The 22,094-nt window shown below is 47.4% G+C and overlaps 1 protein-coding gene across 1 annotated transcript in view; it reads left to right on the forward strand.

The window, feature by feature from the left end:
* Nucleotides 1–22,094, forward strand: part of BAZ1A (bromodomain adjacent to zinc finger domain 1A) — a 296,099-nt gene that overhangs the window by 243,189 nt on the left and 30,816 nt on the right. Inside the window, exons 18-23 of the mRNA XM_078659379.1 lie at nucleotides 4,338–4,489; nucleotides 5,330–5,472; nucleotides 12,770–12,912; nucleotides 13,416–13,511; nucleotides 14,160–14,407; nucleotides 18,446–18,696. Coding sequence (XP_078515505.1) covers nucleotides 4,338–4,489; nucleotides 5,330–5,472; nucleotides 12,770–12,912; nucleotides 13,416–13,511; nucleotides 14,160–14,407; nucleotides 18,446–18,696 — 1,033 coding nt within the window. The remainder of the gene's footprint in view (nucleotides 1–4,337; nucleotides 4,490–5,329; nucleotides 5,473–12,769; nucleotides 12,913–13,415; nucleotides 13,512–14,159; nucleotides 14,408–18,445; nucleotides 18,697–22,094) is intronic.

Consider the following 22,094-nt stretch of genomic DNA (forward strand, 5'->3'; position numbering starts at 1 on the left):
ACCCTCAAATACCCAACCAATGAGGACATTACCCCTAACCCAATAGAAACACCAGATACAACCACCAATCAGTGTACACATGTGCCAACCACTAGCACACCATATAAGGTCCCAGTAACCTCAGACAAGGTGTGCTGGCCAGGGAGTTGGAAGCTGCTTGCTCCTGTTCAGAATCTCCTAGGAGACAGACGGGCTCAATCCACAACTTTGGACTTCAGCAGGTAAAGGCTTCACTAACTCGAATTCTAACAATACTGTTTGAATAAAGCTTTACTCCCCCTGCTGGCCAAAAAACGAAGTGCACAGGCCCCAGTAAATACAGTTTCAACAGCTCACAGAAGCACCCTCTGATGTAGAAAATCAATGTTGCTGGGGGAGGGGGGAGGCAGGGGGGCTGGCCTCACTGGCTTGTGAACACAAAATGGAGGCTGGGGGTGCACTGTTTGAGCACACAGGCCTAAGCACAGAGCAAAGGAGAAATTTGGAGGGAAAACAGATTTGTCACCAAGGAATGAGAGGGACAAACTACAGAGTTTGGACTGCAAATCCCACAATTAAACACACTAAATGAAGGCAATCATGGGCAGGGAAAACCACACATTTAAAACACAACACAGGTGATAAAATATGCAATTACAGGCAGGCTAAAATTACAATTTTTAACTGTAACAACCACAGGCATAGACAGTAAACACAGAAAGTGAAAATCGTTTTTTAAACAACTTTTTGTCTTGGGAAGAGACAGCACTAGTCTGTCTCCTTACCACTTCCTGGACTCTGCTCACTGCAATCTGGGCCACATGTAGGCTGCAACTCACAAGATGGAGGAGAATGATTTGGGGTGCACCCAGCAAGGCCTTAAGGGGCCTGGGCAGGTGTGAGAGGAGGGCTCAGACTTGCCTGGTATATATAGGTCTCCACCAAAACAGTTAGTCTGCGATGGAGGGCCCACAAAGGTAGGTATTGCCACAATTTTGTTTATTGAAGGATGCAATGCGGGCACAGCACTCAAAACTTGCAAAATTAAAGTTCAGCCCGCCCGACGCGTTTCGTGCTAACAAGCACTTCCTCGTGGGCTGCAGGCTTCAAGTGAAGGAAAACGGCCATTTTCAGCACCTTTAAATTATCATATACCCCGTCTCAGTGGGCGTGGCCATCCAAGTGACCTGTTGGGAATTGTAGTGCATTTATATTACTACAGTAAGTTGCCGTACCTTTCCTTGACTTATACACAGGTCTAAAATCCCAAGTGGGTTGCAGTGTATGACTCTGGCAACTCGAATTCACATTAGTTCCTCCAAACATGGCTCCCTCCGCGGCTCAGGCCAAAGCTGCTACAAATCCACCAAAACACTACAATTACCAACTGGTCACTTGGATGGCAACGCCCACTGAGGTGGGGTATATGATACTTTAAAGGTGCTGAAAATGGCAGTTTTCCTTTTCTTCGAGCCTGCAGCCCATGAGGAAGTGCTTGTTAGCACGAAATGTGTCGGGCGGGCTGTACTTTCTATTTGTGGTAGTGTGGACGAGCAGTAAGGTTTTATCAGAGGGTAGGGTTACGCATTGATTGTACACACTCAGGCAAGAAATTGTCACACACCCAAAGACTGAACTCAGACCAATTTGCTTGTATAAAAAATATTTAGTTATTTTATTTTCTAGATCCAAGCCAGGCCTGGTACATGCAAGTATAATAGCACTTTGCAAGATTTATGCAGTGAAATAAAAGTTGAAGTCAGTTGGCTGGTTTACAGTCAAAAGTACTTTTCAGTTACTTTGTAGATTACTGTTACTTTTCAGATTACTTTTGCTACTTATTTTATATGCATAGATGTCCCAGTGTGACATTTCCTAGACAATAGGTAAGTAATTCAGTTTTTGTACATTTGTAGTTTCATCCAAACCAACTCCACACAAAATTTTTCACAGAAAAGCAGTCCGTGCAGTCCTATGGGAGAAAACAGTGTTATCGGTTTAAAGGTAAGTACTTGGTTTCGGGAGTTGGTTTTCTGGAGTTAGAAGCAGGGTTTCCCCAGGGTCAAGGATGCACTTCCAAAGCAGCCTTAGCGGCACTAGGGCAGCCGGGTGCTGAGGCCCAATGTTATCCAATGGGGGATACTAGGATTTTGCTGTAGCAGATAGAGTTCGGGACAGTCCGGTAGGGCTGGGTCCCAAGTCAGTTGGTGTCCTCCTTCAGCACAGCTCTTCGGTCCTTCTTTATTCTTGTCTGAGGAGGCAAGGTTCAGGGTTGCCCCATAATACTAAATTTAAGGGAGTTACAGGTAGGTACAGGTCTGGACCAATGGGCCCCTCCTTTCTGTTGGTACACCCCCTATTATGCCACTCTCCAGTGGGAAGGGGGCATAAGCCTCAATCTGGTTGGCTGAGTCCCCCCATCTTGAAGATGCCAGGGACTGAGAGTTGTTTCACCTCGCCTCCCCCACCTGGGGGGTGGGGTTGGCAAAGCTGTGCACACCTCTCCTAACTTGGTCCCCCACCATCCCCCGATTCTCCCGTCTAAACTGTAGGTAAGAACTGGTGGGGGCCAGTTGCTGGCAGCAGCAAATGGCTGAAGTAGCTCAAAAAGGCAGCAAGCCTTTGTCGCTCCCCCTTCGTGGACCCTGCCCATCTTGAGGGAGGCGGCTTAGCACCTTGACCCAGGACTTGCTTTGTTTCAGAACCCCGAGTGCCCAGGGGTCCACAAACATGTCTGGTGGTGGCAGCTAGTGAGCAGACGCTCAGCCAGGACGCTAGAGTTAGGTTGTTTTTCAGTGGGCATCTCTAAAATGCCCTTTGAGTGCATTTTCATTAAATTCCCCACTGGCATCGGTGTGGGTTTAATGTGCTGAGAAGTTTGATACCTAACTTCACAGTTTTCAGTAAAGCCATTATGGTGCTGTGGAGTTCGTAATGACAAGCTCCCAGACCAATTACTCTTTGACATTACTGCACTTACAATGTCTAAGAATGGACTTGGGCCCATGCATCTGTACCCTCCCCACTGGTATAGTGCACCCAGCTAGAGGGGTGGCTTACCTATGCCAGGGTAATGGTTTGTAGGCATGGCACACAGGGATGTGTGCCATGTCAACTCTTCACTCTGTTCTGCACCAAAACACGCAGCCTGCAATGGGGTTGGGGGTGTATATATAAGGGTACATGGCCTCTAAGGTTGGCACAATAAGTGCTTCAGCCCTCAGGGGTCTTCCCTGATCACAGTGCCCTTAGTACCTGTGGCACCTTTTACAAGGAACTTACATCTGGCCTGAGAGTTGCCAATTGGGTTTTGCAACAGTACAGTTTAGGGAAAGATCATAGGCCTTGGGTACCTGGTTGGCAGGAACTCCGGACACACTCAAAGTACATCAACATCAGGCAAAATATTCATACTGTCTACGCAAAAGCAAAGTGGGTTCTCTGTACCTAAGGGAACTACTATGAACTGTTAAGGTAATATTCCATAGCTGACATATTTAGGCAGCAATGTGGTGAAAACCCCACACCGTCAATAAACTTGACTTTGTGGATATTTTAGCATCGCAGCATGCTATGGTTGGGCAAACCGTGTTTAAAACACTTTTTCAAACATTTGCTTTAACTGGCAGGAGGGCAATGCGTTGTACAGTAGCACATGCTACAAACTCAATGTTATTTACCATTTAAGCATCTGTTCTAAGCATGTAGTGCTGTGCATTAATACGCATCCTCCCCATACAAAGGCATGTTTTTTCCCTTATGTAACAATCACAATCTATAGGCCATACGTTTAGATTTGCACTTTACTAAATGGCAGGTGTATGTAAAACATGTGAATCTACAGCACTACAAGCTACGAGCAGATGCTTACAAGGAAAGTAACATTCCTTTTATTTCTTGTACTTCCCCCTTCTACAACCCTTGCTCTTTTTTTGCCCTTGGCCGTTTTATGGACTGAGTAGGTCTGGAGGGCTTGAGTGCTGGTAGCTAGCAATGCCTGTGCGTGGATGCACATGGACATTATTATATAGTTTGTTTAATATATAAAGGTTCTGACCTGGGCTGTGCAAAGTTGGGTGTCCAGGTCCAATACAGATTAATCTCAAGTTGAGGCAAGGTGAGGGGCTCGACTGCAGAACAGGAATCGTGATTACTAGTTACTACGTTTTCATTCACACCCCGGTGCTCTTACAAGTGAATGGAAGGAGATGGAACTGAAGTGTGACGTTAGTGTAGCAGGTTTCTTTTTGCTTCTCCTCCAGTCCTGGTGACTTTAGAGGTTGTTTATTGACTTTCTTGTATTTTTTTAGTTAGCGAACTTAACTGGAGTGATCTTTCTTATTGTTGTTAAATTCCAGACAAGCCAGCGATCGAGGCTAAGCCGCCTGCACGAGGACGAGGGCAGGATATTGCTCCTCTTCCAGCTGAAAAACACATGGAGCTGAGACTGCGGGATCTGCTTCTGGACATTGAAGACCGGATCTACCAAGGCACGTTGGGAACGCTGAAGGTAATGAGCTGAAAAGGCCATTTGCAAACAGTCTGGTTTCCAGCAGTATCCGCGTTATCTGTGCTTCCGTCTGGAGGTCTGGACTTGCATACGTCCACTCCTGGGCAAGCTCAGTTAGTAGAGCTCTGGACAGATACTCAGACATAGAACCAGGGCCTGGAGTAGTGGCAAATGTCCTATAGTCTTGTTTGAGGTTTACAGTTGCTGTAACGTCGGAGCGTTTAGCAATCAGCTGCCCAGAGGAATGCTGTATATGGATTTATGGTAGACCTGTTTTGGGACTTAGATAATGGATGCGAGACCTGATAAATTTGTAAGAATTCGTTGTTTAATTTAATTTCCTAGTTCAAACATATGTTGCGTAGCATCTTGGTGAGCCCTGACCGCTTGCTTCTGGCTGGTTTTATGCAAGCACGTGCTGCAAATTCGTTATTGCTGCAAACTTTGCCAGTCATTGAGGTACTGTTTTTATTTTCTATTGTTTACCTTGATTTCACAGTAATTGTAAACACCCCCTAGCTTGAGAAGTGGCCAGATTGTGTGTGTTGTGTGTAAGGCTTGTGGAGAAGGTCCGCAAAGTTTTGCTTTGTGGAGGTGGGACTGGTCAATTCTCACATGCTTGGGTTCTTCCTCTCTGTGAGGCATTACTGGAACATTATGGTGGCTGGGATTCTTTTTCTGTGATTGAGGAGGACAACGTTGAAGCTTTTATTGGCTAGTCTTATATACTGTCTGGCAAGAGACAACAAATTTATTGGTTGATATTATTTAACTGTGGAGAGGACTGGATCTTCCTCTGCCTTGCGGCATAATATTCCGTGGCCGTTTTTTTCCCCACAGGTATTTGACAGACCGGCATGGAGGGAAGCTCTTGATAGTGGGCGATATGAGCAGCTGGGTGAAGAAATGAAGGAGAACGGCGTAACCTATGACAGCCCAGAGATTGAACTCTATGACCAGGCAAAGCTTTCTTTGAAAGAGCGGTAAGACAGCACTTCATTCTGCACCTCCCAGTGCTATTCTATGTTTGTGTGCACCACCCCTGCTATGCCAGCTGCTGGACTCATGCGTGCCAGTTGTCACACTGTAGAGTTAGGAATTGAATTTTATGCAGAGAGGAAAATAGTGTACTTGTGAGACTCCAGGTTGATCCTGCTTTCCAAGAGCGCACTGCTCTTAATTGCAGTGAGTTCATTATTTTTCCCTCCCTCAGAGTAGACCCCATGTGCACCTGGTTCTGCTTATATTTCACTTAGAAATATGTTTGTAGTATGTGTGGCTGTAGATATGCCTGCTCTGCATACCCCTGCTATCTGATGTTGCGCTTAGACATTGCAAGTTGTAGGAAAGTTGGTTTCTGTTGCAGTAACATCTCCCCCACCCCCATTGCCAGATTTCTGATGCACTTTGACGGAGTGTGCCCTGGGTCCATGCCAAATACGTACCCAAGGCCGGTTTTCTTTCCCTAAACCTGTACCATTGTTTCCACAATTGGCACCACTCTACCTCTAAAGTCCATTCTAGGGGGTACCCATGGTACCAGGGCATGGTAGCCAGGGAAAAGCCTCTGAGGGCTGCAGCATGTATCATGCCACCCTCAGGGGCCTCTTGCCACAAACATGCCATTGCAGCCTGCGTGATTTGGTGCAGCTAAAAGTTAAGTCGACATGGCACACATCCCTGTGTGCCATGCCTGCGCAGCACTGCATGAGGCCTAGCTAAGTCACCCTTAAGGCAGGGTGCCCTATACCTTATGTGACGACCTATCTGCATGAACAGAGAGGTCCCTATAATATCTAAGGCCATTCTTGGATATCATAAGTGCCCAGTAAAGCCATCCTTAGTATATGGTCTAGAAACTGGTAATTGAGTTTCCCGGCACCATAATGGCTTTACTAAATCCTGGGATGTTTGGTATCAAACATCTCAGAATAATAAACCTGCCTTGATCCTAGTGTCCGAGTTATCATTCCCTGCACTTAGGGGTCCCTTCTAGAGGGGACCCCTGAACCAGTCCAACCTCTGGTGGTTTCCTGACTGGTGAACACCCGGCTGCTCCGCTGACATCACAATAAACAAACGGGCTATGACATCTGTCCATTAAGGATCTGCTCTTGGAACATTAATGGGTTATCAAGTAAATTGGGGGACACAGCAATAATCTCCTACTTGCGATCATTTGAGATAATACTACTTCAAGAGACATAGTTCATGGAGCACAACACATAGAAGGGTACAAAACACATTACATCCCAGCCCTGAAACTTAAATCTTCAGGAAGAGGCAGTGGCGGCCTAGTAATTTATATATCGATAAACGCAATCACTTCTTGGGACCTTGTGAGCCCTTCCCATTTACTCCAGTCGGTAGGAATCTCATTTAGTACAAACAAATGCCAGTCCAGGTCGATCACTCTAATGAATGCCTATGTTCGCCCAAACTCAGTGTCCAGGCAATCCTTCTCAGATGAGGTGACTGAGTTAGTGCGAAGGAAGAAATCTGGTCTCTCGAACACAGACATAATTCTATCTGGCGACTTCAACATGTGGCTAATGAAAAACGAGGTTACCAAAATACAGGAAAGCGTCTGGGTTATACCACCGCAGGACCTTCCCGGATGGCACAAGGAAGACCGGAAGGGCCGCTCTGTACAAAGAAACATGGAACATCTAGGTCTTAGAGCCCTCAACGGGCGCTTTCATCCTGACAAGCAACCCGGCCTCTCATACTTATTGAAAAATGGTACATCCTTAATTGATTACACCTTTGTTAGCCTTTCTCTCCTGCATCAAATGGTAGGGTTCGGATTCGGTAACCGAACAGAAAGTGACCACAGCCCTGAAGAAATATCGCTCAGCACTAGTCTAATAAAACATGCAGAGGCACGGGCTCAAGCGTTCAAAAGCTGTACGATCAATTTAAAACTAATCAAGTACTCGGTTAATAATGTAAAGCAGGTAACAATGGAGGCAAAACAAATTTTTGAGAGCACCAGTAGGACAACCAAGGATTACATTGCTAACTGGACGACATTTGCATCAAAATTGACAGACACACGCAAAACCAATAACGTACGCAAAATCAAATGGGTTGAATCACTCGACCTCTGGGAATCCAGGGATACGATCAGCAAAAAGAACTATGAACCGGCTATGGCGGGAATTAAAAATGAAGCCAATGCACCCTCCAAAAATAGTTGTATTGAGAGAAGCCCGCAAACGCCTGAAGATATTAAAAAGGGAACATCGCCGGTCTCACTGGAATTCTTTCTGGGCTAAATGACATAAAGACATAAAGTCAAACAGTTCTGCGAGGTTCTGCGTACCATCAGTAGTCTTGGAGGGAATGTTCGGAAAGTCGCTTAATCAAACATACTGGAGTCTGAGTGGTATTCTTTTCTAAACATCCACTTCAATGATCACCACGAAAACACCGTTGATCAGCAACCCGGAGAAGAGGGCCATAAAACTCCAAAAGTGACGAACATGCCCCTAGAGCGATCAATTAAAATGCTAACCATGGTAGAGTCTCCCTTCCAAGACCAATTACCTGAAAATCAATCAGTGAGACCAAATCATCCAAGCAGCAGCGAACCAAGTCTAGTCCCGGAGGCCCAAATTGAAAAACAGATTAAGAAGGGCCGGAAAGATGGAGCTCCAGGCCCAGGAGGCATCCCTCCAGCTTTGTTTAAGGAGGATTCGGCCTTCTGGGCTTCTAAGTTAACTCCACTCTTTACCTCCGTCTTACAAAAGATCATTCCACCCTCTTGGCAAGGTTCAATTCTTGCGCCAATATTCAAAGGTGGGGATAAAAAATAACCAGGGAATTACCGTTTGGTCGCCCTTATCGACAATGAAGCGAAGTACTTCGCCGGGACTCTGCTCAACTCACTTCGGGCATGGGCCAACGAACATTCAGTAATCCCTCCGAACCAAACTGGCTTCACAAGTGACACAGGTACCTCGGTTAATCTCTTGACACTCTCCTGCTTGATAGACCAGGCGGCAACCAGCTCCAGTCCGTTCTACATGGAATTTATAGACTATAAAGCTGCATTTGACAACGTCAACAGGGCCAAGCTCTGGCAGAAGCTTACCAGATTGAATATCCCAAATGGTCTTCTAAGAGCCATACAGCTACTGCACCGGGACACATGGGTCAGGATCAAGATCGGGGATGGCTCCAGACTATCACGCCCGATCGCAACAACTAAAGGACTAAAACAAGGTTTTGTCCTGGCCCCCACACTTTTTAATCTATGTTTATCAGACTTCCCGGAAGCCCTAAATAAGGTAAACTCTCATGCTCCTAAACTAGCCAGCTTTCAGCTGTCAAACCTCCTATACGCCGATGACGTAGTTCTCCTAAGCAACACAAATATTGGCCTACAAAGACTTATGGACGCTACTGCCGCATATTCATAAAAGAACGAGCTTCAGATAAACAATAAGAAAACGAAAATCTTGGCGGTCCGTCCAGGAAGGCCCCAGAAGCTGGCATGGGTCCTAAATTGCGAAAGTATTGTAGAATCAAAGTGCCATAAGTACCTAGGAGTTCTCTTTGATAACAACGGTAGATACAAAACCCAGCTATAAGAGCAAAGAAGGAAGGGCGTAGCACTAGCATTTGCACTCAGTTCTATTCTTAAGAAGCTATTTGGCCCTACATTCGCCCCTACATTGCAGGCAGCACAGGCAAGAGTCATTCCTACACTAACCTACGGAAGCGCGGTGCTAAAAGGTCTTGACAGTGGCCAATTAGATAAAATCATTGCGAAAATCTTCAGAACAGTGTTCGAGTTACCAACACATACATCACCTGCCCAAATCAGGCTGGAACTGGGCATCTGTAACCAATCACTGGCCAGATTGATGAGCTTCTTAATGTGCTACCACAAACTGAGGTCGTCAAAAGAAGGCAGCTTAGCGCAACACCTATGGTCAAACCTGCACATGAAACGCTGGCGGGCAGGGTACGATTATTGGGCGAGAGGACTAAAAACTTTAAGCCTGAACAAAGTTTGGGACTTACAAGTCAGTCATAACGAATGTAAAAGGCTAGGAAAAATAAGCGCAAAAAAACTCTTCACTAAAGGACAAGGCAAGTCTCGCAAGAAGAAGCCACGGTTGGATGACTCTTAAGACTTACGACCAGCTGGCGCCTCTGGGGTACCTAATTTTGCCGTTCACCGCGCACACCTAACTTTGCTTCTTAAAACTAAGATTGGGTGTGATCAACCTGTCCTGCCACCTCCCCAAATGGAAAAGAGAACAAGTCCAGCAACACTGTCGGCTTTGTGGCAACCACAGGGAAGACATAACACACATCTGCCTGTGTCCAAGGTTGCTAAAGGAAAGAAGGTCCCTTTTACGGGGAGGCTGGATAATCAACGAGGTCAGATCGTGCAGATCCGCAGTACTAGCCTGCTTTGAGCCACCGAACACCAACCTAAACTGTGCGCTAGTAAGGTTCATGGATCGTGCTGCAAAAAAACTAAGGGAGGGGATCTACTAACAGCAACCACCACCACAAAAACAACCAGCAGATCCACCATCTAGGCATTCACTGAAAGGAAAAATAAATTGTCAGAGGCACCAAACTATCTGAATAGAGGGACTCGGCGTATAGGTTGGCATACTCCGGGACTCGATCTCCAAATCTTGGATACTACCACCAACGGCGAAGTGAAGCCATGCCATCTTGTAGATGGCAGGCACCCATCAATTCTTGATGACCTATGAAGATTGGGATCCCAAAGACGTCACAGCAGTGAAGACTACAGGCCCAACTGACTTGACCCCAGCCCTACTGGCCTGCCTGCACCTCCGAAGAAAAGAACGGCTCCAAAAGGATAAGCGACCTCCAGATTTGGGGAGCACTGACCCCACTTCAATAAACACTTGAGACTCTGGGGGACAGCGCCCTGTCCACAGAAGATTGGCCCCTGTGGGACCAAGAATTCCTGCTCCAGGACTTAACTCTGCACCCATCGTCCACGACCCGTGTCCTGAGGGTCCATCCATCCTGAAGTGGTCCCCCAGCAGCGGTTCTGACCTCCAAACCATCAAGGGGTGTTGCCTCCAACGTTCTGTGTTGACACCTGCAGCTTCTAAACAACGACCCCCTCCACCACAACCGGACCAGTACGCAGATTCCGGACTTCAAAAGGCACCCCTGCAGTCTCTCCAACCTTGCATCCTAGTGACCAGATCCCGAAGCCTCCTGGCATCAAAGGACATCTCTACTTACCTGCCCAGCTGTTGGTTAGTCCAGGTAGACTTCCTGGGCCAAGCCTGTAGCCGAAACCAAACCAGCAACCTCGGTAGGATTGCATTGGGCTCCCCACACCATCTAAGCACCCTGCACCTGGTTGTCCCTGCACCGCTGGTGGTGCGGACTTGGTGCCAACCTGGGACCCCCCTTTGCCCTGACCGTAACCTCAGAAGCTCGACTCCCAAGACCAAGTGGCCTGCCCATGAGCCGCCCCAACTGAGGTGCCCACGGGGCACCCAGCCACCCTAGTGCCGCTGGTGGTGCCCCTTGAGTGCCAAATGGAACCTTGGTTCAACCCCCCCAAAAATCCATTCCTAAAACCATTTACTTACCTTTAAACTTTACACTTCGTTTTTATCCATAGGATTGTATGGTGGGTTTCCTCTGCAAAATCTTAAGTGTTGAGCTGTATTGTACTGCAAAAAAAGTAACGTAATGCCTTTAAAAGAGTTAGCCTGTTTGCTGATGGACTTTCATGATTTTTTCATGCCAAACTAGTAATGTAATTACAAAGTAATAAGTAATTACAAGTGTTTTTGAATAGATTACAAGCCATTTTCTCAACTGCAAAATTCATCATAATGTTCCTACCAAATCAGTGCTCACTCTTTTGAAAAGTAACATTGTATGACAAATATAACTTACCTGCTACCAAGTACATCTTGTTTCTAGAAACAAAACAAAATAGCTTTTTTAACCACATCGCTGCGGCTGCTATTCCGCCGCAGTGCTAAGGGGGCGGGGGGGCCGCGCGGCGGGCGCATGCTGGTGACGGAACCACTCCGTCACCAGCTGCGGTTGAGCTGTGCTCGTGACGGAGCGGTTCCGTCATGGCCCCGCCCACTTAATAGAAAGCGGCGCGTCTGGCGGGCCATGACGGAACCGCTCCGTCATCAGCACAGCGCCACCGCGGCTGATGATGGAGCGGTTCCGTCATCAGCACGGATAGGGTTAACAAATAATTGGTCTGTATTCAGTCTGAGTGCATGACATTTCTTTCCTGAATGTGTACAACAAATGCTTAACACTACCCTCTGATGACCCTGACGGCTCGCCCACACTACCACAAAAGAGTGAGGCATTATCTACTTTAGCCTCTGCCATACCTCTGGGGATCCACTGGAGTCTGTGCACACTATACCTCACTTTGGTATAGTATATACAGAGCCAGCTTCCTACACAAGTTCTTTGTTCAAAGCAGTCTTTTAACTCACTCGATGTTGAGTGATTCCTCCAATCTTAGCAGTCTGTACAGTTCCTCTCAATAGAGCCAGTGCCCAATCAACATCAGGACAAGGGAGTTTACTCCCTATTCTTACTCATCCCCAAAAAGGATCTCTCACAAGGCACTTTTTTATCTCAGGCCTCCCAACAAATACATACTCTGAGCATTTCCATTTCTCAACTCTGCAAGTTATCTGCCTTCTTTAACAATGTGACTTCATGATGGTGCTAGATGCAAAGGACGGCTACTCTTGCATACCCATCCACTCTGCTCATGGGCGCTACCTCCATTTTGTGTTAAGTAGTCAGCACTACCAATTCAAGGTGTTGCTTTTCGGGGGTACCAGTGCCCTAGAGATCTTCAAAAAATATCTAGGGGTGGTAGCCCCTCACCTTATGTGTGAGGCCCCTGTGTGTCCCCCATTTAGATAATTCGATGTCGTGTAGTTTCCAATGAACAGTAGGAACTGCGCGTTTTCAGACAAATAAACTTAGGATTGTGCCGGCTGGTAAACACCCTCCACACTTTTCTGCCCATCACGGTTGATCAACTTTCTGCTATAAGATCAAGTCAGGATCTCCTGTCGACCCACTTAAACCAGATCAATTTAAGAAAGTGCTGTAGACAGTTTTGCCTTCCCTGAATCAGTTGATAAATGGGTCCCTCAGAACAGCTATAAATGTGGTTTATATAGTTTGATTTACCTTCGTGGAATAGTTAATATAAACAAACTTTTCTATGATCTTGACGATAATATATATTTTTCAATCTCTCAAACCCAGAGTCTCGGAGTTGAAGACTGAAGGCCAGAGCACTGGCTCCAGCAACACACCTCAGCTCACCAACAACACTGTGCACTACCTGGCTCTGGCGCTGCTGCAAATCGAACAGGGTGTTGAGCGACGTTTCTTGAAGCCACCGCTGGGTATGTGCCGTTAGAGCAAGTTCACCTGAGCCCTTGGGCTTTCTGTCCAGGACGACTTCCGGAGAGAAGGGACTGGTCTTGAGAAATGCACATTATTTATTTCTTATTCGAAACGTAGGTGCAGGGTTATAGAGAACTGGGTTGGGTTCACTGGGAGAGACCTTAAATAGTCCTAAGTGGCACAATCTGGGTTCAGTAGCCCAGCAGGTTGCCAACAGGATTGTCATGTAGCATGTATAAATGCTCTTTTACAGTGGGTTGGATGAGAATTATGGACCTGGTTCTCCTGGCTGAAGTGTAGATATTCTGATGTTTTTTTGTGGTCAAGTGCTGTGGGTGTATTCTGGTGAGTTTAGTGGTGCAGTCTTTTGATATGCCACAGGGCATGATTTAGTAAGGTCAGTGTGAACAGGCGGTCTTAATTTTCCTCGAATGTGCTTAACTCTCCACCTCTTTTTACAAGCTATTCTCTAAAGAGCTGTTTGTTTTTGGTTTGAATTTAGGTGATGTAGAAGATAGTAAAAAGGACCAAAAAGGAGACAAAAAAAGAAAAGATGACAAGAAAAAAAAAGATGAAGATCAGTCCAGTGAACGAGATGGTGAGTTTAAGGCAATGTGTATCTCTTGGGCAGAGGTGTGTGCAGACCACAGTCTAGTACAACCTAGATGGCTGTTTTAAATGACTACTGTATAGAACAAACCTATGTTCGCACAAGCCAGATTATCCAACACATCAGATGTCTACTCTTTCCCATTTGAATCAAATCTGACTGGCTGCAGATGGGCAGAACTGGTGGTCAGAGAAAGACCGCAGCCTGCCTGCTTATTCCCACTCCATTTAAATTTCTAATTTTCATTGAAGCTGTTCTAAATTAGTGCCAACAAAGTGGATAGTGTGAGGGTGAGTCCAAATGTTTTTTTTTAATAGCAAGCTCATCCAGAAGTAGGGTTTACCTGCCCCTGTGTTAACAATGTAGTACTGCCCACTGTAGTCTGTATAGGCCTCTCAGCAAATCTGTTTTCTGTTGCTCCTCTTGGTCTACTCTGCCAGGTGTTTGCTTATAAATTCCATTTCAGTGCAGACAGCTGTACGGCTGGGTGTAGAATAGCATTGGTGAGTTTTAGTCAGGAGCTCAGATTTATTTGCAAGAAGGAATATTGTTCAGAAAAAATAGTAGTGGACATCAATTTGTGAATATGGCCCATAGCCAAATCACATACTGCTGTCATTTTCTTCTTTGCCTTAGATGCTAGCGACAATGGGCGATTGTGTCGGACTGTCCTGGACCGCTGGAGGGAATCTCTCATCACGTCTGGCAGTATGTCCCAAATCTTTCTTCATCTCTCCACGCTGGAGCGCAGCATTATCTGGGCCAAATCCATCCTGAACACACGGTGCAGGGTGTGCCGCAGGAAAGGAGATGCGGAGTGCATGGTGTTATGTGACATCTGTGACCGAGGGTACCACACATACTGTGTGAGGCCCAAGCTCAAGGTTTGTGCCAGTGATTCTTAAAGTGAAATGTAAACAGGATGTAACTTTACAAGAGTCTAGTAAAGCTCTAACCTCTCCATAGAACAACTTCCTTGTCTGACTGGTGTAAGAAAGTGCCCTCTTTGTGCATGGTTGCCCCCACTTTTTGCTAAATTGCTGATGTACTTTGACTGAGTGTGCTCTGGGTTCCTGCCAAACAGGTACCCAGGGCCTATGTTTTACTAAACTGCATTAAATACAAAACACAATTGGCACTCTTTAGCCACAGGTCAGTCCCTTGTAAAAAGTACCGTAGGTACCCAGGGCGCTGTGACCAGGGAAGGCCTCTAAGGACTGCCGCACATATTGTCTACCCCCAGAACTTCAACTCCCACTACTGAATGCGTATCTTAATACCTTAAAACCGATAACACTATTGTCCTCCATAGAATAACATTGTTTTTCTTGGAAAAGTTTCTAAGTGTATTGAGTTTGAAAACCTAAATTGTACTAACAAAAACGATTTTACTTAAACAGGAAGTGTCCCAGTGTAGTACCCAGGTATACTACATTGTGTAAGAAAAGTAATCTCAAAAGTAACACCTGTAATTTTACTAAAAAGCCCATTCAAAGTATATGTAATGTATTTACAAAGCATTGCATTGCTTAGTGACCATACTGTAAGTCAAAACAAAGTGCATATAGAATTACAATCCAAACTGTATTACAACTGAGTATCACTGTGCCAGGCTTGCTTGGTTCTAGGATATAAAATAACTAAAAATATTTTTTGACAAAAACAATTGGTCTAAAGGTCAGTCTTTGTGTGTGAAATCATTTTCTGACTGAATGTGTACAACACATGCTTAACACTGTCCTTTGATAAAGCCTTCCTGCTCGACCACACTATCACAGGTGGAGAGTAAGGAGCTATCTAAATTTACCTCTGCCTACCTTTGAGGATCCACTGGACTCTGTGCACACTATACCTCACTTTGGTATAGTACATATAGAGCCAGCTTTCTAGAGTGGGTCGTTTTAAGGGGCATCTCAGAGATGCCCTCTGTGTGCATTTTTCATTAAATCCCACACTGGCATCAGTTTTCAGTGTAGCCATTCCGGTGCTGTGGAGTTCGTAATGACAAACTCCCAGCACCATATACTCTTAACGGCAGCACTGCACTTACAATGTCTAAGAATGGACTTAGAAACTGTAGGGATACAGGGCCCATGCACCTGTACCCTCACCACTGGTTTAGTGCACCCAGCTAGAGGGGGGCCTGATCTATGATAGGGCAGTGGGTTGTAGGCATGGCACACAGGCATGTTGACTCTTCACTTTGTTCTGCACCAAGACACGCAGCCTGCAAAGGCATTGTGTGAGTGTCGGGGTACAGGACCTCTAAGGGTGGCACAATAAGTGCTGCAGCCCTCAGAGGCTTTCCCTGGTCACAGTGCCCTGGGTACCAGGGGTACCATTTACGAGGGGCTGACCTGTGGCCAGAGATGCCAATTGGGTCTGGTTTTCAATGCAGTTTTAGAGAAACAACATAGGCCCTGGGTACCTGATTGGCAGGAGCCCAGAGCACACTCAAAATACATCAGCAGTTCAGCAAAAAGTGGGGGCACCCATGCAGAAAGAGGGCACTTTCTCACAAAGTCCTAGTTATAGATGTAGAGGTAGTAACACATCCTGCTGTGTTAATCAGTCACGTGTAGCCACATGCAGTGCTTGAGGACCAGCTAACCACCACCCTCACCCGGAGCCCACCCGCAGAACCGATGCCGCCCGCAACCTCAGTGGATCAATAACTGCTCCAACACCCTTGCCCTGCTCAAGAAACCCTCCGACAGCCACACCAGAAAGAAAGCAAGCTGGTTCTCTGAAGACTTCTGGACCTCCAAGCAAACCTGCCAAAAGCTACAGAGGAAGAGAGGTGGATCCGTGAACGAACACCGGAAAGCTACGCAGCCACAAGAACCCCACCTGCAGACACCATCACCTCATCAGATCCGCCAAACGGGCCTCCTTCAAAGACCGCCTAGACAACAACGCACACAACAGCAAAGAGCTATTAAACATCGTAAAGGAACTCTCCAACCCCAGCTCCAACACCGACATCCCACCTTCAAGACCTGTGCGACTCGCTTCCCACCTTCTTCCACCGCAAGATCGCGAGCGAGACATCCACGACAGCTTCGACGCCGCGACAACCACGGAGATCCACGATCACCACCAACCGCCCGACCTCCTGGACCAACATTAACGACGACGACACCATCAAGATCATGAACTCAGTTACTCCGGATCCCCGTCAGACCAATGCCCAAACCACATCTTCAACAAAGCCAGCACCACCATCGCACCCCATCTCCGGAAAGCCATCAACATCTCCTTCAAGACAGCAACCTTCCCGGAGAGCTGGAAGCACGCCAAGATCAACGCCTCACTCAAGAAACCCAAGGCGGACCCCAAGGACCTCAAGAACTTCCGACCCATCTCCATGCTCCCGTTCCTGGCGAAGGTCATCGAGAAGGCCGTCAACAAACAACTTACCAGATTCCTCAAGGAACACAGCATCCTGGACCCGTCCCAGTCCGGGTTCCGCAGCAACCACAGCACCGAAACTGCCCTCATCGCCGCCACCGACGACATCAGGACTCTGCTAGACAACGGACAAACTGCGGCCCTCATCCTCCTGGACCGGTCAGCCGCCTTCAACACGGTCTGCCACCGCACACTACGAACACGCCTCCACGACGCCGGGATCCAAGAGAAGGCCCTGGCCTGGACCACCTCCTTCCTCTCCGGCAGAACACAGAGCGTTCGCCTCCCCTTCCGCTCCGAAGCCACCGAGATCATCTGTGGCGTACCCCAGGGATCCTCCCCCAGCCCAATGCTGTTAAACATTTACAAGGCCCCGCTCGCACACGTAGCCCGACAGCACAACCTCAACATAATCTCCTACGCGGACGACACTCAGCTGATCCTCTCCCTCACCAAAGACCCCCCTGACCGTCAAAACCAACCTCCACGAAGGAATGAGGGCCGTTGCCTAATGGATGAGAAACCGCCGACTGAAGCTTAACTCTGACAAGACGGAGGTCCTCATCCTCTGATCCACTTCCTCAGCCTGGGACTACTCCTGGTGGCCGACCGCACTAGGAACCGCTCCACCGCCCACCGATCATGCACACAACCTAGGGGTCATCCTCGACTCAACCCTCTCCATGACGAAGCAGGTCAACGCCGTCTCTTCCTCCTGTTTCAACACCCTCCGCATGCTCTGCCACATCTACAAATGGATTCCCACCTAAACGAGAAGGACTGTCACCCAGGCCCTCGTCAGTAGCAGACTGGACTACGGAAATGCCCTCTACGCAAGAGCCTCGGCCAAACTCCTGAAACGGCTCCAACGCATCCAAACGCCCCCGCAGCCTGATCCTTGACATCCCTCGTCACAGCCACATCACACCCCACCTGAGACCTGTACTGGCTCCCTGTCAACAAGAGGATAACCTTCAAGCTCCTCACCCACGGAAACAAGGCACTCCACAACACCGGACCAGCATACCTCAACAGCCGACTCTGCCTCCACACCCCCACCCGCCAGCTCCGCTCCGCTGGCCACTCCCTCGCCACTGTCCCCCGTATCTGTAGAGTGACCGCCGGCAGCAGATCATTCTCCCACCTCGCCGCCAAGACATGGACCACCCTCCCCATCTGCCTACGGCAGACACAAGATCTACTGACCTTCAGAAGAGTCCTCAAGACCTGGCTCTTCGAACAGTAGCAGCACTACCCCTCCCCTCAGTTCCTTAAGACCCTCATGGGTAAGTATTGCTCTTTACAAATGATTGATTGATCTCTGATTGCCTGACTAGGACTACCCATTAAAAAGTTTGTCTATTATTATGAGAGGTGTACAGACATTTTGTTTTGCTGCTTAAATGATTCTCTTTATCCTAATAGGAGGCACTGCCTCACCTGCCCAGAATTCTCATGTGCTTGAGCTTGCTGACAGCTTGCCTTGCTGTAATTCTTTCCCTGTTGTACAGGGGGTTCCTGAAGGAGACTGGTTCTGTCCTGAATGCCGACCCAAAGCTCGTGTCCACAGAGTATCGTCTAGGCAGAGATCATCTATGGAGAGCGACAATGATGAAGAGGAAGATGAGGAGGAGGAAGAGGACGACGATGAAGGGGAAGAGGATGAAGAAGTAGAGGAGGAACAAGAAGAGGAAGATGAGGTTGAGGAAGATGAGGATTCTGGAGAGGAACAGGAGGAGGAGGAATCTGAACCAGAACAGAGGTAATATGCCAGCAAAGCTGACATTCAAAGCCTGTTGTCACACTGTTCTTGATGACAGTATTTTAACAGCCCCTTTAGGTTACTGTTCTCCAGTGCCCAATCATGTCTATATTTCTTTCTATCTGTTGAGTATGTTTAATTAGTCCTTGTGTAGTTGTAGCTCTGTCGTTGGATACCCTCGTGTATAAGTTAATATTTAGCTGGTTTGAATGATCTGTGACAGATTCATATTTCTTGGGAATGGACGTCTACACCATTTGAAGGTCAGTTTGTGTTAACGGGTAAGAGATGCTTGGTGCAGTCAGAGCTATTTGTGCCAGTATAAGGACCATACTGAATCAAATTTACTCTGCATCTCAAGTCCTACCTCCCCCTAGGCTGTTGCAATGCACATCCCTTAGCTTGTTCCCAAAGCTGGGTCTGTGCTTTATAAACTGACGCTCTGGTGCTGGATCCCAAACGGCTTGAGCTGGGAAGTAAAGTTCCGGTCATGTGCTGAATACAAATAAGGTACTACAATGGTGAGAGCACTGCTAAAAAAAAACAATCTCAACCCCACAGACCCTAACAATTACCGTCCAATCTCCCTGCTGCCGTGGACAAGCAAAATTCTGGAGAAGTATATTAATCTCCACCTCACCAGCTATCTTGAGGAGAACCTTTTACTGGACTCCACCCAAACAGGGTTCCGCCCTAAACACGGCACAGAAACGGCTCTTCTAGCCGTCACGGAAGAATCCAGGAGGATCTTGGATCGAGGCGGTCAGTGGCAGTGGTCCTCCTCGATCTAAGTGCCGCATTCGACACGGTGTGCCATAGAACCCTGTTGTCTCGACTATTCGATCTTGGAGTCTCAGGAGTCACCCTCGATTGGCTGAGTTCCTTTCTCAGCGGAAGAACCTTTCAGGTCTTCGGCGGCGACTCCTGCTCCACGAGCAGACCCTTAAACTGTGGTGTACCCCAAGGCTCCTCCCTGAGCCCTACGCTGTTTAATGTGTATATGAGGCCACTGGCTGGGGTCGTCCAAAAATACGGTATCAAAATTCATCTCGTATGCGGACGACACCCAGCTGGTGGTCTCCCTGACACAGAAAAACAGCGGGCTCCCCTTATCCAACCTGGCAGCCTGCATGGAGGATATCAGAAAATGGATGACATCATCATCCTTAAAACTTAACGGTGACAAGACCGAGATATTGATGCTCGCCCCCCCCTACTCTTATCACCTGCGACCAGTTATGTCCCGCAAGCTTAGGCCCACCTCCAACTCCAAAGGAGGACATCAAAAGCCTAGGAGTATGGTTAGATAAAACACTCACCTTCAACACCCAGGCAACCAAAACAGCAGCAACCTATTTCGGGATTATCCGAATGCTGAGAAAGATCTTGCCGATTTTACCCTTTGAAGTTAAGCAGGTCGTTATTCAGGGCCTCATCCAGTCCAGGCTGGACGTCAACAATGCTCTATACCTGGGAGCACCTGAATACGTGCTGGAGAAACTTCAGCGCACACAAAACTGTGCAGCTCGGACTCTCCTCCAGATCCCTCGCAGAGAGTCAGCTAAGGCAGGAATCCGATCTCTACACTAGCTCACCGTCAGGGACAGAATAAAGTTCAAAACCCTATGTATATCACATCAAGCCTTTCATAGAGCTAGCCCGGAGATTAACCACTCACTCCTTTCCCCTTATTGTCCCGGTAAATCTCTCCGATCCACAAACTCATTTCTTGCTGCAGTACCCAGAATTAATAGGTCTAGAGCAGGAGGCAGGTCCTTTACGCTCAACGCTGCTAGACTATGGAATTCTCTTCCCCTTTCACTAAGGTCTAACCCTACTCTTTCGACCTTTCGCAAAGAGCTGAAGACATTCCTATTCAGAAACTAGCTCCCCTCCTAGTCCTTCCTCCCCTTCCCCCCAGGGCTCCTCCTTCTCTAATCAGCGCTTGGACGCCCTCGGGCAGCAGTCGCGCTCTACAAAACCCCTTCACTTCACTTCACAATATTAATTTATGTTTGACTAATTTTAAATGTGTCCTAGCTACAAATAGAAGAGACTGGCCTTTGCAGACGACTTCTGGGGCTACCCCACAGTTCTCTGCATTTTTCCTACTTCAACCAGCTCACCCGCGAGTATTTCAGAGATCAAGTAGACCTAGCGCCTGTGGTGTCCATTCTTGCCACTTCTTTAAATCGTGATTTAATGCAGGATCATCCAAACTTGGCATCCAGTGGTAGATTTCAGTGGCTTTCCTTTAAAACAAATTTCTTTGAATTGCGATATCCCTATTTGTATGATCTCTTAATCTGTTCCCTGCGCACTCAGTAGTTAAAGATGTGCAAAAAGCTTTATTACATCAAAGGGGACTCGCCAAGGAGTTAACCAAGTTCAGCACAGCAGACGCTCATCTCATTGCCTCTTAGCGACGTTATGATGGATTCATTCTTAACCTTTGTCTCTTCCACATCAGAGTAATCTTCTCACAAGATTTAGGATGTCATTGTTACACCATATGTTGCCTTTCCTAAAGGGTTGAGCTTCTTCAGAAGTGTCTAGCCTTCGTCCTAGCGACAATACCTATGTTCAAGGCATATGAGCTGTAGATTGTATACTTTAGCATAGATCTGGTGTTGGGCTTGGATGTTTGCACTTTATTTTTGTGGAAGAAGTCTTTGTAGTCACGAGATAGGTGACCCCTCCTTATGGTGATAGTGTGCATGGGCATCGACTACATCTTCAGATAGTTTTTTTCTGGCATCGGGTTCGGATGTAAACTGCTGCGGTTCGGTATCTTATTCTATTCCCCTTCAACGCGCAATCCTTCACTGCTCGACGGTATTGTTTTCGATCGCGTTCTTGGGCGCGCATCTAACCAAAATCTCGACACCTTCGATGCCGGACTTCAACGCGGGCCGTTGTGCCTATCTGCGCCATCAGGCCCTACAGCTAATTGAAAGAACTCCATTCAAAAAATGCCCCCTGTGGTGCCAAATTCCCACACACTGATCTCCACGAGGTCTGTAACCTTTGCCTCTCTCTTGAACACAAGGACATCGATTACCCGACCTGCGCTTCATTTCGAGCAAAGAAAACCATACGTGATCGCCGGGCTCAACGTCACGTGATGTCTCAATACACTACCTCGGTGCCGGACAACATCTTCGATGCAGGCCCCAAAGTTCCAGAGGAACAAGAACCGGACAATGCAGATCTCAGTGTCTCCAAGCCTGACGAATCAAGCCGAAAATCAGACGATTACTCCAGGTCAACGAACTGTGTACCTTTACGCCTTCTCAAAAACATAAAGCTCCAGTAACACCATCGCCTTCTGGCTCAGGTTGACACCGTGACACAACTTCAGACGCCCCGCTCTCGGGCTCGGCTCCCAAGTCCAAAGA

The sequence above is a fragment of the Lissotriton helveticus genome, chromosome 9, assembly GCF_964261635.1.
Source record: "Lissotriton helveticus chromosome 9, aLisHel1.1, whole genome shotgun sequence".
NCBI classification, from domain to species: Eukaryota; Metazoa; Chordata; class Amphibia; order Caudata; family Salamandridae; genus Lissotriton; species Lissotriton helveticus.